Source organism: Fonticula alba (genome assembly GCF_000388065.1).
Source record: "Fonticula alba strain ATCC 38817 unplaced genomic scaffold supercont2.2, whole genome shotgun sequence".
NCBI classification, from domain to species: Eukaryota; order Rotosphaerida; family Fonticulaceae; genus Fonticula; species Fonticula alba.
In genome coordinates, this window is record NW_009242972.1 from 383,387 (window position 1) to 387,169 (window position 3,783).

Here is a 3,783-nt window from a genome sequence, read left to right on the forward strand (position 1 = left end):
TCTCTGCCTCTCTCTGCCTCTCTCTGCCTCTCTCTGCCTCTCTCTGCCTCTCTCTCTCTGCCTCTCTCTCTCTCTCTCTCTCTCTCTCTCTCTCTCTCTCTTTCTCTCCCTCTCACTCACTGGCTATCTATCTGTCCTTCTCTTTCTCCTCCTCCAACTGGTGGCCCTCCTCTTCCCTCGCCCCCTCCCCCCATCGGCCCTTGTCTCCCTTGTGTCTGGCCAATCTCCGTAAGGTGCAAATGCTTGCTTGCGTGCCTCTTCGGTTGGCGAGCGAGCCGCCTGGTTCGGAGGGGAGTCTCCCTTCCACATCATTTTCCACCGGATCGGCCAGCTTCTGGGGTTCTTGGTCGGAACGGCACTCGGCACAACGGCCGGGCCTCCCAGTCCGGCTGATGCCTTTTTGCTGTCCTGGCACCGGGGTCACTCCGTGGAAACACCCGCCCCCGTCCGGCAGTCTCTCAGCGACCTTGATGGCCTGCTGGAGTGTCTGGCCATACTGCTAACCTTCCTGGCCAGTGATCTGGGCAGCACACCAGCCGACGCCGGGGACGCTTCGTTCCATCTGGCCACGTCCTTCGCAGCGGGGGCCCTTCTGACACCGGATGCCCTGGGTAAAACCTGTCTCAGTAGGCTGTTGGATGCTCTCGGCCCGGGTCCCGGGAGGGCTTTGCTCGCCCTGCGTACTGGCTCACCGGCGATTCCCAGTGCCCCAGGCGCCCCTCCGCTAGCCGTCGCCGCGGCTCTTTCGCATGTGGGGGACCTGCTGCGGACCCATGCCCCGGCTGGGGTGCTGTCAGAGCTGATCCGGTCCACTGTGGGTGCGTGTGTCTTGCTGCCTGATTGGCTGGCATTTGTTTCCCCCTTCCCCCCTCTTCCTCTGTTTCTCTCTCTCTCTCTCCCTCTCTCTTCCTCTCCCCGGTGTTGTGAGCCATTCGACTGACAGTTTTTTTTATCCGGCACATTGTCCCAGTCTCGTCCACGGCTCCGCAGTCGGTTTTCCTGCTGGTCCGCGAATGCGAGGTCCAGGCGGCCCTCACTGAGCCCCTCCCGGCGGCCAAGATGACGATGGTCGAATTGCAACTCCTCGCACTGGCGCTCATAGCACCGGCAAGTACCCTGGGCGACCCGTTGGCAACACAGGCTCTGGCCTGTGGCCTCTGCCAGGGAGAGGTGTTTGCTCTGGCCGGGCGCCGACTCAGGGCCTTGGTGTCCATCTGGGAATGGCTTTGCACGCCAAGCAACCCCTCCACGTTGGATGGTGATGCTTCTGCGGCCTTGATCTCCGGGGAGTCCGCCCTCTCAATGACTGGCCTCCTTCCAACCAGCACGCTACAGGTGCGTGCCCTGCTGCCTGCGGCTTTTCCTCCCTCCCGCGCCTGCGTGGTGTTTCCCTCCTCTTGCTCTTCCGCCGCTGACTTGCCGCCATCCAGCTTCGCATGTCTGTGGATGGTCATCTGCCCGGCGGCGGGCCAGGGCCCGGGTTGCTTGAGATTGCTTGCATCAGTTTGGAGGACCTGCGCGATGGTTCGCAAATGGCACAACTCCTGTCGACCTTCATTGCTCTCTTCCCAGCTGCCGACAACTGGATCGATCCCGATCATGCTGCTCGGGCGGTGTTTCTTCACATTGTCGCCCCTGCGGCTGGGCCCGAGTCAAGTGGTGTGTTTTTTCTTCTTTCTTCCCTCTCTGCCTTTCCTTGTCTCTCTGCCTTTCCTTGTCTCTCTGCCTTTCCTTGTCTCTCTGCCTTTCCTTCCCTCTCTGTCTTTCCTTGTCTCTTTGCCTTTCCTTGTCTCTCTGCCTCTCCTTGTCTCTTTGCCTTTCCTTGTCTCTTTGCTCTTTTGCATTCCTCTTGAATCTTGCCTCCTCTCTTCACACTCCCCCCATCCCCCCCCCCCCCGCCTTTCACTGCAACGCGTGTGGCTCGAGATGTCCCCCCTTCTAATGTCCATTCTCCTCGCCTCCGCGCTTCCCCCGATGGGGCCCCAGCTCTTTGCCAGGCCACCTGCGAGGAGCTCCTGGGCCGGTGCCCACATGCCACCAGCTGTGTCGCTCGGCGGGCTCTCCTGCTGGGACTGGGGTCGCAGCAATTCCTGGCCCTCCTGGAGGCAGAGGATCGCGACTGCCAGATCGCCGGGCCTGTTGGCTCGCTTGTCACCTCGCCGGCAGTCCCTCTCAGCCCGGGAGAGTCGGCCCCGAGTGTCGGGGCGGCTGTCAACGACACCGAGAGCACGCATCCCGATCACAACCCCGAGGCGGGTGAACTCTCCTCGCCGACGCTCTCCATTCTCCAGGCCGACACGGGGGGATCGCCCTCGAACCCCGAGCGGTCAGCCTGGGCCGAGTGTCCATGCTGCCAGTTTGACCTTCGGGACTTCCACCGACAAGCGGCCGAGTCCCATGTGGCGGGCTGCTTGGAGGGACAAAGTGCCGGTTTGCTGCCAGCTGCGTGGGAAGGTGCATACCTGAGTGTATTTCCCCCCCCCCCTCCTCTCCTGAGCGCCAGCCCGCTAATACTGACCGATTATCTCGACTCTGCATCTCTCTCTCTCTCTCTTCCCCCGTCTCTTGCTGCCTCTCCGGCGTTCTGTCCTTCTTTGACTGCATTTCATCCTTGCTTGGTCCGCCTGACCCACAGAGTTTGCCCTCTGCCTGAGTGAAATTTCAGATCTTACATCCAGTTCATTGGGCGAAGGTCCAGTTCCGGATCAGTATTCCGCCCTGCCCAGGCTGCGTCTCCAAGCCAGCGAGGGACGTGAGTGTCTCATCTGCACGGACCTCCTTTCAACCAGTGCGTTATCCCTTGCAATCAATGCCTGTCCCTACCTAAGATATCCTCTCTGACACCCCGATCTCTCCCCCCCTCTCTCTCTCTCTCTCCATCCCATCCCCTTGCACAAAGATGAGGCCGTCATCATGACTGCCTGCATGTGTGTGTACCACTCGGCCTGCATCCGATCCTGGTGGGATAGCCCCGTTGGACGGGATCCCGGCGGCCGAGCCGGCAAGTGTGTTGTCCACCACCAGGACGCCTAGTGGGCGGGCCCCCAAGATGTGCAAGAGAAAAAATACACCAGCTGCATGTACAGCGGACATTGCTTTGGCCTCGCCGGCCAGCGGGAGGAGAGGGCCGCACGGGAGATCATCCTTGGGGAAACCTCGGATTTGGGTTTGGAAATTCGACGTGCCAAACGCATTTTTGGTGGATACCGAAAATCTCCCCCGACGGTGGGCATTTTTCGCGGGCCCCAGCGCTGGGGCGAGGGCGAGGGCGGGGGCGTTCAAGTTTAGAAGCAGTACGAACATGCCTCTGGCCTTGCTCCACGGCCAGGCATCAAAATGGACGAAAACTGTCAATGCTCGATGTTTCTCCCCGCATCCGTCCCCCTCCCCCCCCGGGGGGGGCTTCTAACTGGGCCGGCAGCCCAGCATGGAGGGGCCTTTTTGAATGTCTCTCTGCCTGGTGGACGCAGTCGTCCCCTGCCCGCCTGCCCGCCTACCTGCGCGCCCGCCCGCCCGCGCGCCCGCCCGCCCGGGGACCCATTTCCAGCTCGTGCGGCGCATGGAGTCCCGCCGGACGGTGTGCCTGTTCTCCGGCCGTTTAATTGTGGTCCGGGGCAATCTTCCCCCTGAACGTTCTTTCGACTGTGTGGGTTTCTCTCTTTCTCTCTCTGTCTCTCTTTCTCTCTCTCTCTCTCTCTCTCACACACACACACATACACATTGGCTCGCATGTGTAGGCGTCTGATCGACTTCCTCGTTCCCAGTCTCCCCATGAGTGCGGCT

At 61.3% G+C, this 3,783-nt stretch overlaps 2 protein-coding genes across 2 annotated transcripts in view; both read left to right on the forward strand.

Annotated features, from left to right (window-relative positions):
* H696_01110 (hypothetical protein) overlaps positions 1 to 3,085 on the forward strand; it is a 7,991-nt gene extending 4,906 nt beyond the window's left edge. The window contains exons 3-8 of the mRNA XM_009494989.1: positions 234 to 818; positions 971 to 1,335; positions 1,431 to 1,659; positions 1,987 to 2,454; positions 2,636 to 2,788; positions 2,900 to 3,085. Coding sequence (XP_009493264.1) covers positions 234 to 818; positions 971 to 1,335; positions 1,431 to 1,659; positions 1,987 to 2,454; positions 2,636 to 2,788; positions 2,900 to 3,033 — 1,934 coding nt within the window. The 3' untranslated portion in view covers positions 3,034 to 3,085. The remainder of the gene's footprint in view (positions 1 to 233; positions 819 to 970; positions 1,336 to 1,430; positions 1,660 to 1,986; positions 2,455 to 2,635; positions 2,789 to 2,899) is intronic.
* Positions 3,086 to 3,771: 686 nt separating this feature from the next.
* H696_01111 (hypothetical protein) overlaps positions 3,772 to 3,783 on the forward strand; it is a gene marked incomplete at both ends in the record, with an annotated part of 4,301 nt that continues 4,289 nt past the window's right edge. Inside the window, one exon of the mRNA XM_009494990.1 lies at positions 3,772 to 3,775. Within this exon, the coding sequence (XP_009493265.1) occupies positions 3,772 to 3,775 (4 nt within the window). The remainder of the gene's footprint in view (positions 3,776 to 3,783) is intronic.